The sequence below is a fragment of the Biomphalaria glabrata genome, chromosome 16 (assembly GCF_947242115.1).
Source record: "Biomphalaria glabrata chromosome 16, xgBioGlab47.1, whole genome shotgun sequence".
NCBI lineage: Eukaryota > Metazoa > Mollusca > Gastropoda > Planorbidae > Biomphalaria > Biomphalaria glabrata.
In genome coordinates, this window is record NC_074726.1 from 29,722,692 (window position 1) to 29,741,683 (window position 18,992).

Here is an 18,992-nt window from a genome sequence, read left to right on the forward strand (position 1 = left end):
TTTGACTAACTGAATGTAACTGATGTAGTAAATACCAGCAGTTAAAAAAAAAGTCCATATCCTTTACCTTACTTATCTTATAAGTGCAAAAAATAATAAAGCTTTTTCTGTAATATTAGTTATAATAGTGATTATAGCCTTTGTATAGCGCTACTTTCGTGCTTATAGCATGCTCAGAGCGCTATGGTGCAAATGTAAAAATGTTTGTTTGTAAAATGTTTTACATATTTTCTGATGTTCCTTCAGAGTTGAAGATAATTACTTCCTAGTCCAAACCTCCCGCAGTACGACGGGGGATCAGAGCGGGCAGGGTTTGAACCCGGGACCATCGATAAATCTGAACGACAGTCCAGCGCGCAAACCGCACGACCAGGCAGCCATTTGTGGACCAGCGGTATAAAATTATTTTGACTTTAGCTTCCTTCGGCGTTCTAGTGGAAACCTAATTCCCTTCAAAACTCGCGAAGAGACGTCGACCCTAAATCAGCAAAACATCAACAAGCAATTATAAAAAAACTTTTTTTCGTAAAAAAAACAACACAAAGCTTATCTAAAAAGGAAGAACTCAACATTAATAACCATATCTCAAAATAATGTAGAAGCTTTTTCCCTTTCTCGATATCTATCAACATAATTAATTGCCAATAGTTAATTGACTACTTGGTTAATTTTTTAAATTGGTTCATGTTTTTTTTTTCTCAGGTACAATAAACAATTGTTTATAGTTTAAATTTCATCTGAGAATAGATGTGTGCATCTAAGGGGACAAAACCATTAATAATTAACGATCTCTGAATACTGAAGGATTAATTTCCTTGTTGGTATCAAACAAAATAATTAATTACCGAAATAATTTATTATTATAGCTTTTATATAGCGCTACTTTCATGCTTATAGCATGCTCAGAGCGCTTTTGGTCCAATCTCATTTGTGGACCAGTGGGGGGGGGGGGGGAGGGGGTATCTAGGAGTTGGTTTTCCGTGCTGCCTTTAGGCGACCAGTAAACGCAACTCTGCCCGAGTCGGGTGTCGAACCTGGAGCCCCCTTCTAGGTAGCCAAGCCAAGTTCAAGTTCAAGTTCAAGCGCACTTGGCATTCCTTCGTATCCTTCATTGTTGCTAGGTACATTAAATAATGGTGCAAGGTTTTCAACTTGATCCCAGAATAGGGGGTGGGGAAATAAAGTGTACAAAATGTGTACCAGTCAGACAGATGGGAGAGAGTTGATGCAAGCTTTGTCAAAAAAAAAAAAAAAGGAGAGATATAGATTGAGTGTAACAATTTATTTTAAAATCCCTAGTGCTATTGGAGCATGGAATGGGGTTGCCTGAGCTAGCCAGGAAAACCAGTGACTTGGCAGAATTTAAGTCATTGGTTAATATGCATGACTAAATGCATGACGCGTAGGACGTAATCATCTTCTTTTTTGAAGCAACGTCTGAATTATATAAGATAAGATAAGATAAAAGATCATAATTTTGTATACGCATAAAAATGTGTCTATCCCCAAATGAAATTCCTGTCGACCAGTCTATGTATGGTGATAGGGATGCTAAAAGGACGGCCCGTGGACCATATCCGATCCGTGACACTGTGACCTCAATGGCTGCCTTGGCAGTGCGCGAGGCTCTGGGCTGAGGCGGCCTCAGTGCGCGAGGCTCTGGGCTGAGGCGGCCTCTGGGCGCGAGGCTCTGGGCTGAGGCGGCCTCAGTGCGCGAGGCTCTGGGCTGAGGCGGCCTCAGTGCGCGAGGCTCTGGGCTGAGGCGGACTCTGGGCGCGAGGATCTGGGCGATTGTCATATCAGGGCCATGAAATATTTTTACGATGGGCTTACGGTAATCTCTTTATCTCCCCACCCCCAAAATCAGCTGAGCCTGAGGCGGTTGCCCCACTCGCCACCCTCTATGGCCGCCGCTGGTACCCTTGAAACTCATGTCTTTAGTGTACAACGAAGCAGAAGTTTGTGTGAAGGCGCCCATGATAGGCGTGTCAGATATTTAAAGGCCTTAATGTAACACTCATCAGTGACTAATCGTTAAAGGACTTAAATGGCAGGCTTGAAGAAATAGTCCGTTCTGCTACTGTTTTAACAACTCATCTTTGCATGCAAATTCTTCGTCGGCAAAACATGGCACCTGGGTGGACACTGATCTCGAAAACGGCTCTAACGATTTTTCTAGAAATTTGACAGTTTATGTATATCGTTGGGAAAAGATAATGGGCGACAAGTGGAAAACTCTGGTTTAACTGTTATACTTTTCAAATTATAATCTTCTTTAACAATAAATTTGGTCTAGAGGTCTAGAAATGATATTTTTTGAATATAGGAGTTTTTAAAAAAAATCTATTTACAATGGATGCATGTCTGAATGAAGGAAACATTTTGTTGTTATTAAAGTCGTAACTTCGCTAAATATTAGGCAATAAAAATGCTAATTTCCATAACCATCAAGAAATTCAAGTAGTTATTTCTCAAATTATAAAGTAATTACAGCCGTAATTTCGCTGACATTAAAGCAATTAAAGGTATAATTTCGGCAAGTACTAAATACCTACATTCGTAAATTATTAAACTATAAACTATAAGCAATGAAAAGGCAGCTCGATTGGACTTCAATATTAGCAATTAAAGTCATAGACCTAAAGCAGTTTAAGTCGTATTTTAGGTAGCTGTAAGCAATGAAAATTGTATTAAAGCTAACTATGAAGCAATATAAGTCGTAATTGTTCTCTAGCTAAAAGGCTAACTAATCAATGTCAAGGCAGCTAAATTAAACTTAAATCTATATTGCCAACTAAAAAATCCACAAACCGAAGGGCTTATACAAAAAAAAAAATGTGTTCCAAGTAGGCTCTTGAAAGAGTACAAAAATAATCATACCACTTTTTAAAACAGATATATTAGCATTTTATTCATACTGTAAACCGAATACACCAAAAGGCTAGCTATTTATAGCTCACCGCCATGTATGAGAATCTCTAATAAGTCTGTACAGCAGGGGTTCTCCACCTGTGGTTCGCGACCCCCTTGGGGGTCGATTGACGATTTGCGAGGGGTCGCCTAAGACCATCGAAAATATGGATTGTTATTGTCTATTCTTCTATTGCTGTATGTGTGTTTGGGGGTGGGGGGTCGTGGCAGAGTGGGGTATTGTAAAAAGGGGGTCGCCGAGCATAAAAGGTTGAGAACCGCTGCTGTACAGTGATCTAGTATCTAGTTAACACTGAAATGATCAAGGGGAAACAAAACACTTGGTTTTATGAACATATGTTGTTTAATTTTGGGGTTAGGTCCCTTTGTTTACAGTCTACTGTTAACAAAATGGAGCTCGATTGAAAAAAAAAATTGAAGTAAAAAGGTCTTTTTAGAAAACTTATTTCAACTCACGCCGTCTGTCTGGTACACATTTTGTACACGTTATTTCTACCCCACCCATTCTCAGATAAGGTTGAAATTGTAAACAATGATTTATAGTACCTGACAAAACACAAATCAATCGAAATATTAGTAATTTAATTACTGGTAATTGCGTAGGACGTAATCATCTTCTTTTTTGAAGTAACGTCTGTATTATATAAGAAGATAAAGATAATTGCTTATTTTGTTTTATACCAACAAGAAAATTAATCCTTCAGGATTAACATATATGACTGTAAATGTGTAGTTGTTTCCCTTATTTAAGCTGTGTTTTTTTTTTAAAAAGTATTTTAATAAATATTTCCTATGACGTTAAATTTTGTCTTAGTAACATGGGGTTAAGACAGGGGCTGAATTGAATTAACAATTACTTTCATAGTATCTGAAAAGTATTAAGCGATTATATTTTTTTTCATTTATCTGAGACGGAAAACTAGTCTGGTCATCTGCGTTCCTGTATCAGGTGTACAGAATAATAATATTTATTGATAAGCTGTGTGTTTTTAAAAAGGTATAGCTCAAGCTAATTTTTTTTTAAATATTAATTTGGCAACGATGATCTTTTAGTTAAGCGTCCTTGAAATTGTGTATAATCGAAAAATGAAAATCCCTCAATCTAAGCAGAAAACTCGTGATTACAGCAAAGAGATTTTAATAAAGCATGCACATCGTATTGCTAGGGCTCTTATAAGTTAAAACAAAAAGTGGCTGCTAAACTAAAAAATCGATTGGTTAATTAATGGATAAATTATACACTATTGACTTTGGAGACTGCTGCAGAAAAAAAGTTAATTAAAAGATTGGCCAGGTAGTAGCGTAATGCATCTTTAGTGGTAGAGCAGACATCGAAGGTTCAGTGGGTCTCGTGGCTGGGCGGGAGGGAGGGGGCGGCTTGAAAAGAGGCTCAGATATTAATAATAACTATTTGTTATTCATTTGTGTATCCACTTTTCTATTCCATTTCACATCCAAAACCTGTTTTATATTTATTTATATTTATTTCTGGAGGCGCGGTGGCTGAGCGGCAGAGCGCTTGGCTTCCGAACCGGGGATCAGGGTTTCAATCCTGGTGAAGTCTGGGATTTTTAATTTCGGGATCTTCAGGCGCCTCTGAGTCCACCCAGCTCTAATGGGTGCCTGCCGTTAGTCGGGGAAAAAAGTAAAGGTGGTTGGTCGTTGTGCTGGCCACATGACACTATCGTAAACCGTAGGCCACAAAAACAGATGACCTTTACATCATCTGTCCTATAGACCACAAGGTCTGAAAGGGGAACTTTTTTAAAAAAAATATTTATTTTATATTTATTTTATATTTATTTTATATGTATTTTATATTTATTTTATATTTATTTTATATGAATGTGTGTATCCAGGTTTCACTACAAACTCAACAATGTCAAGGTCGCTGGATTGTGTTTCACAGTTGCCAACTAAAATACAAAAGAATAAAAAAAAATTGAGGACTATCTCAAAACGTTGCAGTTTGTTTTTCTATCAAATCTCTTTTATTTTATCCAATGTGCAATTGTCAAATCTTTTTTTTTTTCTTAATGGCTGTCGGCTATTAAGCTAGAAATGCTTCTTTTCGAGTTTGAATGGTCTTTAAGTTTTTTTTTATTTCTAAAGATGTCCAAGAGATGTTTTGATTCCTAATGATGTTTAAAGTGGAGTTTTGATTTCTAATGTCGTAAAGGTGATGTTTTGATTTCTGATAATGTTTAAGGGATGTTTGAATTTCTAATGATGGTCAAGTGATGTTTTGATTTCTAATGATGTTTAAGATGTGTTTTGATTTCAAATGATGTTTGTTTTCTTTAAAGATGTTTTGGATTTCTTATGATGGTAAAGTGATGTTTGGATTTCTAAAGATGGCTAGGGGATGTCTCGTGAGACCAGTGTGAGAACCACTTCTCCAGTCCCATGGTCGGGAGATAAAAGAAAAAAACTGCGACGTCAGAGAAAGAGATTGTCCAGTCTTGTTGAGGAGGATGTCTTTCCGTGTTACTATTATCGTGTTGCTTACACAGCTCTGCGCTGTCGCAGTCACGTCATCTGGTAAGGACTTAGTAATAAAAGAAAGAGAGAGAGAGAGAGAGGGAGAGAGAGAGAGAGAGAGAGAGAGGATGAGATTGAGAGAGGGGGTGGGGAAAATAGGAATGCAGGTGTGCATCACTTTATATTATTCTCGAAGATTAAAATAAACTTCCATTACCAATGACTGTGGGAAGCCTGGTCGAGAGGCTCAGTACGCTTGAACTTGGCTTGTCTTGGCTACCTATGAAGTGGGCTCGAGGTTCGACACCCGAGCAGAGTTGTGTTTACTGAGCGCCTAAAAGCAGCACGGAAAACCTTCTCCCATATACCCCCTTCCCCCCACTGGTCCACAAATGAGATTGGACCATAGCGCTCTGAGCATGCTATAAGCATGAAAGTAGAGCTATATAAAAGCTATAATAATAATAATCCTTATTATTATTATGTTAGAAATGAACAAGTAGTCATTCTCTGGCGCTGCCAGGGTCAAGTTTCGCTAAAGAGAAACAAAATTCATCGTAGTCCCTTTAACAGTTTCCACTGAGGAATTTTCTGGTGATGTGGCAGGTCTGCAGCAGTACCACCCTCTGACAGGCAACGAAGATGTTCCTAGAAATGTTAAGGGCCTTGAAGGTGTCTGTGAGGTCAGTTGTTATTATCCCCTCGGTTGATATAACAATGGGGTATATTTTTATTTTGGACAATTTCCATAGACGCTTAATCTCCAAGCCCAGGTTCCCATATTTTCTTTGTTTTTCTATCTCAGTTTTTCTTAAATTATGAGACAGTGGTACGGCGATTTTATTATTATTATTAATACCATTAGTAAGTTACTCTGCTAATGAACTCAATGACTATTACTGTCGTTTTGACAGTAAAATAATTTTTACAACCCAACGAGTCACGTTTTTGCTATTCGTAGCTGTAGAAAACTGTCTCGTCCTAGGGAAGTAGTCCATGGTCATATCAGTTCCATAGTTCGTCAAACTAATGGAAAGGAACGACTACCTGCATTTCTGCTTGATAGAAATTAGGTATTTGAGGCCCTTGGCAAGGCGAATAGTGAGGCCCTAGGCGAAGTGAATAGGGATGCCCATTGGCGAAGTGAATAGTGAGGCCCTAGGCGAAGTGAATAGGGATGCCCATTGGCGAAGTGAATAGTGAGGCCCTAGCCAAAGCGAATAGTGAGGCCCTAGCCTAAGCGAATAGTGAGGCCCTAGCCTAAGCGAATAGTGAGGCCCTAGCCTAAGCGAATAGTGAGGCCCTAGCCTAAGCGAATAGTGAGGCCCTAGCCAAAGCGAATAGTGAGGCCCTAGCCTAAGCGAATAGTGAGGCCCTAGCCAAAGCGAATAGTGAGGCCCTAGCCTAAGCGAATAGTGAGGCCCTAGACTAAGCGAAAAGGGTGGGTCTAGACTAAGCGAATAGTGAGGCCCTAGACTAAGCGAAAAGGGCGGGTCTAGCCGAAGTGAATAGGGAGGCCCTAGGCGAAGCGAATAGTGATGCCCTAGCCAAAGCGAATAGTGAGGCCCTAGCCAAAGCGAATAGTGAGGCCCTAGCCAAAGCGAAAAGGGCGGGTCTAGCCGAAGCGAAAAGGGTGGGTCTAGACTAAGCGAATAGTGAGGCCCTAGACTAAGCGAAAAGGGCGGGTCTAGCCGAAGTGAATAGGGAGGCCCTAGGCGAAGCGAATAGTGATGCCCTAGACTAAGCGAAAAGGGCGGGTCTAGCCGAAGTGAATAGTGAGGTCCTAGCCGAAGTGAATAGTGAGGCCCTAGCCGAAGTTAATAGTGAGGCCCTAGCCGAAGCGAAAAGGGCGGGTCTAGCCGAAGTGAATAGTGAGGCCCTAGCCGAAGTGAATAGTGAGGCCCTAGCCTAAGCGAATAGTGAGGCCCTAGACTAAGCGAAAAGGGCGGGTCTAGCCGAAGTGAATAGTGAGGCCCTAGCCGAAGTGAATACGATAGCCCCCAATGAAATAGAAAAAGGAAAATACGCAATGAATTAAAAACCGTCCTGTATCTATTTCTAAACCAACAAAAAAAAAGTTAATTCATAGAGCGCCGATAGCACTAATATACTTCACGGACGGTTCATGATCACCAGACTAAAAATAACGTTTCACCATTTCACCCAAACGAAGAAACATTGGTCTTCTAACATATGTAGTCTAACAAGTAGACCTAAACAGTTGTGAATAAACATTGAATTAAAGTCGAGACTTAGAGCTAGACTAGCAGACATGGAGCCATAGAGTTCTGCTATGTTGAGAACGAGGCTAGTAGACATGGAGCCATAGAGTTCTGCTATGTTGAGAACGAGGCTAGTAGACATGGAGCCATAGAGTTCTGCTATGTTGAGAACGAGGCTAGTAGACATGGAGCCATAGAGTTCTGCTATGTTGAGAACGAGGCTAGTAGACATATAGCCATAGAGTTCTGCTATGTTGAGAACGAGGCTAGTAGACATGGAGCCATATAGTTCTGTTATGTTTGAAGACGAGGCTAGCAGACATGGAGCCATAGAGTTCTGCTATGTTGAGAACGAGGCTAGAAGACATGGAGCCATAGAGTTCTGCTATGTCGAGAACGAGGCTAGTAGACATGGAGCCATAGAGTTCTGCTATGTTGAGAACGAGGCTAGTAGACATATAGCCATAGAGTTCTGCTATGTTTGAGATTTCGTCCATGTTTCGCAATTTTTTCAATAAAAAATTATTTAAGTCCTGTGCGAGGTCCTTACTGTACACACCAATTGAACAACTACATCAACAGCCAATTCAGCACAATTGGCTACATCAAATTCAAATGCTTTAACACAATAGAACTGCCTAACTTAACAAGTCTCTCTAGCTCGTACAGCTACATTTTCGAAGGTACCAAAGGTACCACAGTCCTTATGCCTTGCTGTTCTGGACTCAACTGTCTCTTGTTACGCACCGTGTCTCTCGACCGTGAAGGCTCTTGATCACATGACCACAACACAGGTCATACTTGCGTGAACTAGCAGTACTGTCCCTTGTCTATCGACAGCCGTTGACCCGTTGACCTGTGTGATTGGCCTGAGTCGTGTGTATCAGTGGCCGCACACACATTAACCCTTTCGGTCCGCCACTGGAGTTACTACAATATATATATATATATAATATATAGCCTACCGATATTTTAACTCCTATTTACATACACCTAGACTCGCCAAACACTTCTGCAAGATTGTTTTCCCTTTATTACAATATCTCTATTCAACTCATACCTTCGTGGAATCTAAAATCTAAAACCTTTTCGGCTCAGAACTCGAAAACCTGGGTGGACACAGATCTCGAAAACGGCTTTAACAATTTTCCTTTAAATTTGACCGTGGATCTGCATGCCTAATGCCTATATTATTGTATTATATCTACGTGTAATAATGGCGGATGTTCGTTCTGTTTTGATTCCCAGATGTCAATTGCATGTCATTAACGCATGAAGTCAAAGACCAGGAGTACAAGGAGAGCCTAGCGATAGAGTGTAGGGTCGAGGCTTGTTATGAAATCAATTACTTTAATATCATCCGGTACATAGAAATCTCTTCAGATTTCGCAGGCGTCGTTGGTAGAATAGAAAAAAACGTTCCCACGGGCATAAAAGATGCTGTACTCACAGGATCCACCTCTGATACCATGAGCGCTTTCCTTAAAGTGGAGATCGCCAAGCCTACGGTCGAGGACGCTGGACAGTACACCTGTTTGATCGGACTGCAGGATCTTTACGGTAAGAAGAAAGACTTACAAGCCAACATCGTGGTCGACGCCTCTGATTTGCCCTCTAAAGATTACTACCAAACCAAAGTCTGCAACAAGACGGACGAGTACAAGCCTCAGTATGACAAGTGTAAGCTGTACAGACAGGGACTGGTCGACCTTTTCTTTCAGAAAACAAAGAGCTACAACGGAAGAACCTATTACCTTTCTAAGGGACCTTTCCTTAATGACGAAGAGAGCGACCTCCTATGCCAAATCGTGGGCGGATACCTCGTGGAGGTGGACGACGAGGATGAGTTCAAAGCAATGGTAGAGCTGATTAAAGAGGCCAAAGCTACCGGCTCTCTCATTTCCGGAACGGACGCGGAGAAGGAACGGACGTGGCTGTATCACCGCTCTGAGAAAGAGATGACCTACTTCAACTGGCTGAAACCGGCGCCGGACAACCTCCAGGGCAAAGAGAACTGCCTTGTTATCTGGATTAAAGAGGATTACGCGATTGGTATGAATGACGTCATATGCCACAGCAACCCGTTCACGCTGCCATTCATCTGTGAGACAGAGGAGTCCTATGGATATGCAACAAGCGACGCAAGCTAAACAATCCCACGGCCAAGAGATGTGATGATGTCTTTGTGACTATTGATACAATATTTTTTTTCAAATCGTTTTTTTTTAAGCTTGTTGGGACATTCCTAATAAAGTTATTCTAATAGCTTAATATATTTTTCAATTTGCAGTATTTGTTTCACTGTTGCTCTATCAGGGCCGGCCTTAGATAACTGGAGGCCCTAGGCGAAGTGAATTGGGTGGGCCCCAAATGAAATAGAAAAATGAAGGGTAAACAGCAAATAAACTAAAATTATGCAATTGATTAAAACCTAATTTACAACAATAACATTGAGGACAAGTTTCGCTATTCCTTCTGTAAAGGATAATGCCATACATGTATCACGGTGATACTGGGTTCTTGACTCGCATTGGTTTGTTTGCTTGTAACTAACAATGAGTCTTCTGATAGAGTTGTACTTGATTACTACGACTAAGATTGAAATGGGCTAAGCCAAACAAATGCATGCAGACCACATTTGAATACGTAAAAAAAAAGCTTATAATACTTTTAAAACAACAAAGATGTTTGGCATTGGATGATGGTAAAAACTAGTTTGAGTCAGTCATGTAATTAAATGTGTGATAGGTCGAGACCAACAATAAATCTGTGTGATTACAAATAATTTTACCAATAGTTTTTGTTTAGCGCTATTACATGCTTTTAGCTTTATCAATACGCTTTTATCAAATCACTTTTCTGGATCAGTTTGGAGAATCGGTTGGGGGGGGGGGAGATATCAGAATGAAATTTTACCATAATCTCCCATTAAAAGCATTTTTGAATTCGTGGCTCAAACCTCCTCAAGCCAACACTCTAACCTCTCTGCTAGTGAAGAACTCATGAATACAGAAGAGTGCACAGTTACATCGTGTTTGTTCCAAACTTACTTTCAAGCGGCGACCCATAAAGGGGACTAATTTAGCATACATCACCAGGTTCAATCAAGTACAATATTCTTCCCTTGTTCGAGATACGAAACAATGTCAGGTAATAAATGTCAGGTAAAAGAAATAATTGTGCACATCCTTAGCTGTATCCGAGATTTAGTGTCGGAAAAATAACATGCACAAAGTTTTTACCAGACAGACGGAGTGATTTGATATAAGCTTTGATATAAGCTTTGTACAAAATAGATAGCTAATAATATAAATCATTCCAGCCATTGAATACCATTGAATTCAGTGGCGTAGTAGGGTTGGGGAATAGGGGGAGAATTTGAAAATCCCCCCGGGCCCCCACTTGATGGGGTACCCCTAATGAATGTTTTTTTTTACATTGAATATTATGCTAAATGCAAGGGCCCCCAAAGAGGTCAAGCCCCTCCCCCCCGGGGCCCCCAAATGACGGAAAATTTCTAGCTACGCCCCTGCCATTGATCGTAATTACAATCTTTATAATATAAATGACATTCTATCTTTTTTTGAAGTAACGTCTGTATTTATAGGATAAGATAAAATGTACTATGTCGAAATAATACAAAGTCCAGGAAGTAAATGAACACACAAAAAAAAAAAGTTCGCTCTCTAATGCCAAAGTAACAACTGCCGAGTACATTTCATATGGGTCTGAAAGATGGAGAACACTTGAAGCAACAACAAAATAGTACAGACCTTCATCAACAGATGTCTGAGAAATGTTCAAATCAAGAACTAAGGTACTATGTCGAAATAATACAAAGTCCAGGAAGTAAATGAACACACAAAAAAAAAAAAGTTCGCTCTCTAATGCCAAAGTAACAACTGCCGAGTACATTCCATATGGGTCTGAAAGATGGAGAACACTTGAAGCAACAACAAAATAGTACAGACCTTCATCAACAGATGTCTGAGAAATGTTCAAATCAAGAACTAAGGTTATTGTTGTATCTTTATTTTATTTGTATAGCTTTCTTATGAATATTTAAAAAAAAAATAGATCTCAAAGAAAGATTGGTTAGTTGCCGATGGTCTTACTTTTATGATTTTATTAAGTTTATTATTTTTTAAAAAATCTTCTTTAAGATCAGTCAATGAAAGCCACGAGGGAGGGAGAGAGAGACAGACAGACATACAACAGATAGACAGACAGGCAACAGATCGACAGACAGACATTAGACAGACAGACAACAGATAAACAGACAGACAATAGACAGACAGATAACAAATAAATAAACAGATAGACAGACAGACGAAAGTCAGACAGACAACATATAGACAACAGACAGACTACAGATAGATAGACAGACAGACAACAGATAGACAGACAGATGAAAGACAGACAGACAACATATAGACAACATATCGACAGACACTAGACAGACAGATAACAGATAGATAGACAGGCAGACAACAGATAAACAGACAGACGAAAGACAGAAAGACAACATATAGACAACAGATCGACAGACAGACAATAGACAGACAGATAACAGATAGATAGACAGACAGACAACAGATAGACAGACAGACACCAGATCGACAGACAGATAACAGATAGACAGACAGACGAAAGACAGACAGACAACAGATAGACAACAGACAGACAGATAAACAGACAAAAGACAGACCTCCCATAGCAGGAAACGTATATGAAGAACGGCCAGATCTGGAAACCCCCCGCATTGGATTTGAACCCTCCTTCGTTGAATGAGGACGAAGAAGAAGAAGCAGATGACCCCCCCCATAGCTCTACCGGAGATGAACGGTTGGCAGCAGAGCAAGAAGAACTCCTCGGTGGGTTTATTAAAATAATTTACTACAAATCAACAGGAACATAAAACTAAAATGTTATTTAATCTTGGCTAGGCCAATCGTAGAATAGGCATCTTCTGTTTAGGACCCCTCAGCTCATGTGAACATTAAGAAACTGGGACAGACACAAAATAGAGCAGCGAGATTCATAACAAACGAATATTCACATTTGACTAGAGTAACACTTTTAGTAAAATCACTAAATGTAGAAAGCCTTCAGGACAGAAGGCTCAAAAGTAGAGTAGCAATTACACATAAATCACTGAACCATAATCTTCAAATACGACAACAAAACCTAATCAAGTACTCGAAAGGCACACATATGCACATTTTAACAAACGCTCCTTCTTTCCTAGTGCTGTTAGAACATAGAATGCGCTGTCAACCAGGAGAACCAGTGACTTGGGAGAACCAGTGACTTGGGAGAACCAGTGACTTGGGAGAACCAGTGACTTGGGAGAACCAGTGACTAGGGAGAGGTCGTGGTTTAACACGCATGACTAGATTGACCCCGGAACACGCGTAGGACGTCATGTCGTAATCATCTTACTTTTTTTTTGGAAGTAACGTCTGTATTTTATAAGATAGATCAAGATATAGCTTAGGGCCCCCCACTTGCTTTGGGGCCCCAAAATGGTTTACAGAGTATTTTCACTTCTTTTAGAGAAAGAACCAACGAAACAAAATTGCCTCCCAAGGCGTCACAAGTCTAAATTGCCCGATAGTGCTTATCTTATCTTATATTATATTATCTTAATCTTATATTATCTTATCTTAATCTTATTTTGTACACACGTTACCGGTACTTCAAAACAAAAGATAATTACGTCCTACGTTTTTTATGTGTCAATTTATTCGTGTTAATCAGGGGACTTAATCTCTGCTAAGTCGATGGTTTTCCTGACAGGAAGTGCTCTAGCAAGAGACTGAGCTGTATAGCGCCCCATCACCCCCATACAGATCTAGCGGACATCCGTGAGATTCAGTCGATTCTGTACCTTCGATGAAGTCCAGTAGGGAATCGGCGCCATAGGCGCATCCCGTTGATTGTTAGAAAGGCTTCTCTCCAACAACCAAGCCTGGATATAGGTCTCTTCACCCCTGTCCTGTCTGAGGGTTCCCAGCAGTGACGGCCATAATGACTGGGCAAGAGGGGGCCGTACCACGTACACAGCGCGCCGTCCCCGTTCCTGGGCCCCACCGACGCCTTCGACATGGGGTCACGGCCCCACTCGCTATAAGTGGCCGAGAACAGCGCTGACTGCGGGGAGTTTGTCTCATATTCCTCTACTGTAACCGCCACTGTTCCGTGCAGGGACCGCCACTCCAGCTAATCCGGTCACTGATGACGGCCCCTTTGTGGAACGGCGTGGCGGACTTTTTGGACTGGGGTGCGGACTGATTGTTCCATCCCTACCCCGAGTGAGATAAAAAAAACAACAACACCAAAGCTCACACAGGGAGTCCCGCAAGGGCCTGGTTCGCTACTCGTACTTAGCCTATCTAGTTCTATTACTAGACGTTTCCATCGGAGGCGCCACGCTGAGGCGACGGGTAGCTGGAATTCCTCCGGGGCGATTCTGTACCAGAACTTATTAGACACCTAGTCTCAATCGTTGAAGGTTGATCCCAAAAGAAACAATCCTAAAAAAAAGAGTTCACATTTGGATTAGAGTGTGTGTAGCCAGATAAAATACTTTATCCTTCCCCAATGTTGGAACTCAACGACTATGTCCTATGTTTAGTGGAAAAAACAAGTTAAAAGTTTTCTTTATACCAGACACAAAACTTTTGAATCATGTACAGTTTTGAAATTGAAATTTGTAGGATGTTGGATCCCCTGTAAAATATAAAATATCATAAAATATAAATTAATTTGAAAAATGTAAAAACTATATAGATCTACATTATAATAATAATAATAAGGCTAGTCTTCGAGTCCGACGATCAGTGAAGAATGCAGTATTTCCGGTGGCTGCGAAGCCCCAACTGTGACCTACATATTTTGCCACAACCATGGCAAGCAAAACCATTGTCCGCAGGTGGTCGATTTAGATTTTTTTTTCGCCGTCTGCGTCTGTCCTCGGCATTGGATTTTCGTTTGGTCTACATACATCTAGGATTAGAGCTAACCAATCGTCCCTCATAAAATTATTAGTAAAATGCTTTTACGAGTTTCAGATGTTTCATTCAGGTTTGTAATATCCTAGCTGACACCTTTCGCAAAAAAAAAAACACCAAAAGGCAGGCGCCCCAAGGCCAGACCACGAGTATGGTGGCTTAATGACGTAGAGACAGATCTACAACAGCTAAGACGTATAGCTCAGGTGAGATCAGAATGGAGAGATGCACTAAAGCAGGCCAGGGGCCCTCCGTCGACTGTAATGCCACTGGGATGGCAAGACAATGGAGGCGAGCTGAATTCGAACCCGGGACCACTGAGACTATCGAACAAAAGTCCAGAGCGCGTAGGCCTACCACACTGAGCCCTCTTTATTCTAAGCTTCACCCCCCTTCCCATACACCACTGGCGGATCCAGAACTTTTGAGTGGGGGGGGGGCGATTTTTTTCCAAACCCTAACCCTAGTGCCCAGTAAACCCTAACCCTATGCACAAACGTGCGTATATATATATAAATATATATATATATATATATATATATATATATATATATATATATATATATGAGAATTTTTCACAAGTAGCATTTCACAACCTTTGGTGAAAAACAAAACAACTGGAGCAGCGCTATAAGGTTTTCAAGTGGGGTTCGGGGCGAAGCCCCGACGTCAAAAGCGTTTTCTTGCTTTTTTTCACTGCAGAAAAGTATTCTTGCATTATTCATTGCAGTAACGCATTCTCCTGACATCTACAACTCATTAGTCATCAATGGAGTTCGGGGCGAAGCCCCGCCGCCAAAAGCGTTTTCTTGCATTCTTCACTGTAGAAACGCATTCTTCTGACATCTACAGCTAATTATTCATCAATGGAGTTCGGGGCGAAGCCCCGACGCCAAAAGTGTTTTCTTGCATTATTCATTGCAGTAACGCATTCTCCTGACATCTACAACTCATTAGTCATCAATGGAGTTCGGGGCGAAGCCCCGCCGCCAAAAGCGTTTTCTTGCATTCTTCACTGTAGAAACGCATTCTCCTGACATCTACAGCTAATTATTCATCAATGGAGTTCGGGGCGAAGCCCCGACGCCAAAAGTATTTTCTTGCATTATTCATTGCAGTAACGCATTCTCCTGACATCTACAACTCATTAGTCATCAATGGAGTTCGGGGCGAAGCCCCGCCGCCAAAAGCGTTTTCTTGCATTCTTCACTGTAGAAACGCATTCTTCTGACATCTACAGCTAATTATTCATCAATGGAGTTCGGGGCGAAGCCCCGCCGCAAAAAGCGTTTTGTTGCATTCTTCATTGCAGTAACGCATTCTCCTGACATCTACAGCTCATTATTCATCAATGGAGTTCGGGGCGAAGCCCCGCCGCCAAAAGAGTTTTCTAGCATACTTCACAGAAGAAACGTATTCTCCTGACCTAAAACTCATTATTCATACAATTAAAAAAGGACCTTTTGAATAATGTTGTACTTGAAAAATATTCTAATATGAATTTATAGGCCCTTAATACATTGCAAAAAATCCGATTTGTTCCTTGAAAAGATAAGATACCCCACATATTTAGATTTTGGCTTTGAGGATCTCCGCCGAAAAAAAAATTATTCGATAAATAATATTCAATAAGATCAAAGTATAAATTGTGAGTAATAGTCCCAAATTTATTTAACTAGAAAAATATCAGATTGAGTAAAGGTTAGAAAAAGGCGACTATGAAAAAATGATTTGGGTTTAGAACTCATCTCAATCGTGACTCTTATACTGAAAAATTTCGTTTGAATTCTAATTTTTTGAATGCAAAGTCTTTCTTAAAATAATTATGATAAATTCATGTGAAATTACATAAACTCTGTCTGGAAATGGGAGGGGCGGTAGAGTGAAAACGATTAATCCTCGCTCCTTTAATAATTTCTGCTAAAGATTGCATTTGGCATTAAAGAATAGGGGTGGGGCGACTCAATATAAGAATTTAATTGATAGTATATATAAATTATATTAGTGACAGATGTTTTTGTTTTATAATTTCTTAACTGTAATACAAAAAGAAAAAGTATTGGTTTGTCCGATGGGGGAAATGCGATTGCATGTATCGCCCCTCCCACCTAGTACAACCCTTTTTCATTTAAATTTACTAATGATACAATTTGAGATTAGAGTGTGGTACGACATAATATACAATGGGTCACATATCAATATGTAGTTTATATTATATAGATATTCAACTAATTTTGTTCACAAACTATGATTCTCTATAAAAATAGGACCGCCCCCCCCACTCAGAGGGCTAGAGTGGGGAGGGCAGTACATGCAATCCCTCCCCCCCCCCCCAACATCACCGAAACGGCCAAGAAACCAGAAGGCGAGCGACATAATATAAATCTATATATTAATTCAACTAATTTTGTTCACAAACTATGATTTCTCCATTAAAGTAGGACCGCCCCCCCCCCTCAAAAGGTTTAGGTGGGAAGGGCAGTAGAGATAAATTGGCAAACAGGGAACGACATAATACAAAGATCGGTTAAAATATCAATAACAAGTTTTAATCACATAAATATTTAATTGATTCTGTTAGCAAGCTGTGATTTCTACAAAGAAATTGGACCGCCCCCCCCCACTCGAAAGTTTATGGGGGGGGGGCGGAATTGATACCATCGCCTCCTCTCGACCCCACCAAATCGGCCAACATACTAGAGGGGGGGGGCGAAATAATCTAAAAATAGGTTGAAATATAAATAATTAGTATATATTATTAACATAAGTAATGAATTCGTATACAAATTGTGTGAATTCTATACTAAAATTAGTCCGCCCCCCCCCCCGTCGGGGGGGGGTCGGCCGAGTGGGGGGGGCGATCGCCCCTACCGCCCCCCCCCCCTGGATCCGCCAGTGCCATACACACACCCACAAGATGTGCTTCTTTACCATAAGGGCCGGCCTTAGGTCGTTGGAGGCCCTATCGAAGTAAATTTGAAGGCCCCGAATGAAAATTGAAAATAAATAACGAAAAAAAAAATTCACTCAATATATTGAAAACATATCTGTATCTATTGTCAGGGGCAGGTATGGCGAGAGTGATTGTGTTATTTCTTTGTACTATTTAAGTATGAAAGAGTTATATCCCTTTGTTTATTTCTCCTCTTCTTCCCCCCACCCCCCAAGGCATGAATGTGAACAGTAGACACGTGATGTCATTGAATGGAAGTTTCCCTTGGTTGATAGAGTGAATTGGTAGTTTGTTAGTTGTATTATGTTCCTGGACTGGGGTTGTATGTATAAATTATACATTTAAGTTTGATGTCATTATTTGTGCTCTTTTGATTTTCTAAGCAGTAAAGTATCATTATTATTCCATGGATTTAGTGTTATTCTGGATTTGGAGTTAAATATATTTAATAGTAATTGATCCTGATTGTATAACAATTATCAAGCCCCTAATCGAGCCACAGGAACCAAGTCCAGCCAAGCTTAAGTGAACCCTGACATCGATATCGAAATCAATCAATATGTTTACGACACGTTCTTTATTGCTAATTGAAGATGACCATTAAGCCGTTATGCTGACTGTGACGACTGTCCTGTGCATCGCTTGAATCTGCAACTTCCGTGACAGTGTCATTGACTTTTCCCTGTAAATTAGCCAAATTGACAACTTCTTCTCCTTTGACGCACCAGACTTGAAATAACGTCTCGACAGTTTCACAAAAAGTTCTTCGAACATGGTCAGTCTAACAAGTCAATCTAAGCTCTTGTTAATAAACTTTGAGTCACGGTAAAAACAAAACTTAGAGAGCCAGTCTAGCAGACATAGAGCAATAGATCCAATTTCGTAGCTTATTTCTCTATAAATATTTTTTTTTAGTCCCATGCTAGGTTCCCACCAATCGGAGCCCAGTTTACCCATGTCTAACTCTGAAGGCCGGCCCTTCTACCAGCTATAAGCTTCTAGTCCAGGGGTTCTCAACCTATGGATCGCGACCCCCTTGGGGGTCGATTGACGATTTGCCAGGGGTCGCATAAGACCATCGAAAATAAGGATTGTCTATTCTTCTATTGCTGTATGTGTGTGTGTGTGTGCGGGGGTCGCGGAAGAGTGGGGGATAATAAAAAGGGGTCCCGAGCATAAAAGATTTGAGAACCGCTGTTCTAGTCCATCCAAATACCTTCTCCAAGCTTGGGCTCCCTCTTCTATGCCCGTCTCGTAACACATCCAATCCTTTCCACTGTTTTGGTCTATCTTCCTGCCCCTTTTCCCCCCTCTCCCTCTATAACTCCACCCCCTGCTCCTTTGCAAAAGTGTTTACGTACACCCCCCCCATGCCACTGGCTCAGTGTGAGC

At 40.6% G+C, this 18,992-nt stretch overlaps 1 protein-coding gene across 1 annotated transcript; it reads left to right on the forward strand.

The window, feature by feature from the left end:
• The first annotated feature begins 5,321 nt into the window (after positions 1 to 5,321).
• On the forward strand, positions 5,322 to 9,905 carry LOC106068512 (uncharacterized). The gene is made up of 2 exons (XM_013227876.2): positions 5,322 to 5,472; positions 8,883 to 9,905. Exons 1-2 carry the CDS (start codon positions 5,406 to 5,408, stop codon positions 9,782 to 9,784), a joined length of 969 nt encoding a protein of 322 aa, XP_013083330.2. The 5' UTR covers positions 5,322 to 5,405; the 3' UTR covers positions 9,785 to 9,905.
• Positions 9,906 to 18,992: the final 9,087 nt, after the last annotated feature.

Bases quoted from the DNA above. Each gene is read 5' to 3' on its own strand.
- LOC106068512 (XM_013227876.2), top strand. From the start codon at position 5,406: ATGTCTTTCCGTGTTACTATTATCGTGTTGCTTACACAGCTCTGCGCT. The intron at 5,473-8,882 runs GTAAGGACTTAG...TTTGATTCCCAG, and splicing joins TGTCGCAGTCACGTCATCTG to ATGTCAATTGCATGTCATTA.